The 1,249-nt window shown below is 69.1% G+C and overlaps 1 protein-coding gene across 1 annotated transcript in view; it reads left to right on the forward strand.

Annotated features, from left to right (window-relative positions):
- The first annotated feature begins 434 nt into the window (after positions 1 to 434).
- Positions 435 to 1,249, forward strand: part of WFS1 (Wolfram syndrome 1 (wolframin)) — a 7,166-nt gene continuing 6,351 nt past the window's right edge. Inside the window, exons 1-2 of the mRNA XM_004681532.2 lie at positions 435 to 519; positions 1,146 to 1,247. Of these exons, the coding sequence (XP_004681589.1) occupies positions 435 to 519; positions 1,146 to 1,247 (187 nt within the window). The remainder of the gene's footprint in view (positions 520 to 1,145; positions 1,248 to 1,249) is intronic.

The raw sequence follows: 1,249 nt of genomic DNA on the forward strand, positions 1-1,249 counted from the left end.
GGTCCTGTTTCCGCGCTCGGCCACTTGGAGGCTTCTCGCTGGTGCTGAGGCTACGCGGTCGGTTGCCCTTGACCCTGGGGAGGCTCCTGCTGATGGGGAGAGGCCAGGCCCTGACCGGCCTGCAGGGCGATTACGCCGCTGAGTGGCCACGGGCTGTAGGTGCCGGGGCCCAGGGGCGGGGCCGAGAGCCCCACGTGTTTCCAGGAGACCGGCGTCGGGGAGAGGCCTCAGGAGGTCGGGCTGTGAACAGCTTCTGTGAAAATTAATCACGGCAAGAATAATCTTTCTAGCCAGCAGATGTGTGCTTGAGATCGCCCGTGTTCTGATTTTAGAAGCAGAACAGAGCAAACGCAGACTCTGAGTGCAGCTTGTCAGGGAGAGACTTTTGCGCCCGGGGGAGGTGATGGGCAGCAGAGGCTGGGCCAGCCCTGAGGATGGGAGTGGCCACGGAGGAAACTCGGCTGCCCGACGCCAGGTCTGGGCCCGCCCCCACCTCCAAGGGCCGTCCTGCGGCCGGAGGTAAACGGGCGAAACGCCCCTTGGCCACACAGCACTTGGGGGCTCGGAGCTCCCCACCTCACGTCTCCCCGCAGCCCACAGGAGGGGCCTGGCTCGCCGCTGCAGGCTTCGTGGTCCCAGCCGGGGCCGGGCTCAAGCCCAGGAAGCCCTTCCCAGGGCCGGGGGGCCGCGGCGGCAGCCGGAGAGGTGTGCAGGGTGCTTGTCTGGGCGCTCCGGGCCGGGGTGCTGGGGAAGGGACAGATGTCCTGGCCCAGGATCCACCACTCACGAGGTCCCCCAGGGCCTGGGGGCGTGTGCACGGTGACCCCTGCCGGGCGAGGTGTCCCTGCCACGGGCCACGGGGTGCCGAGAAGTCCTGGCCCCGCCAGCTGCCCCGTGCTGGCTGTTTCTCTGCAGAGCCCTGGACGCAGGCCTGAGCGTAGCTGCCCCGACTGTCAGCCAGGGTGGGGGGCAGTGGGGAGCGCCCCCGGGCTCCGGCGAGCAGCTTCCAGCATGTCCTCTCCCACCTGCCCCCGTGTCCCGACCTGGGTTGAACGTGGGGAGCAGCCTCAGGCCGGCTGTCGCCCCACCCCCAGGGCAGGTGACAGGGAACCACCGTGACCTGTTTGCGGGTCCCTCCGCCCCAGGGCCCACGAGAGCAGATGTGGAACCCCCCTTTGAAGACGTGCTGGAGAAGGCCAAGGCCGGGGACCCCAAGGCGCAGACGGAGGTGAGGGCCGTGGCGTGGGGC

The sequence above is a fragment of the Condylura cristata genome, unplaced genomic scaffold (assembly GCF_000260355.1).
Source record: "Condylura cristata isolate star-nosed mole 26May11 unplaced genomic scaffold, ConCri1.0 scaffold00012, whole genome shotgun sequence".
Lineage (NCBI taxonomy): Eukaryota > Metazoa > Chordata > Mammalia > Eulipotyphla > Talpidae > Condylura > Condylura cristata.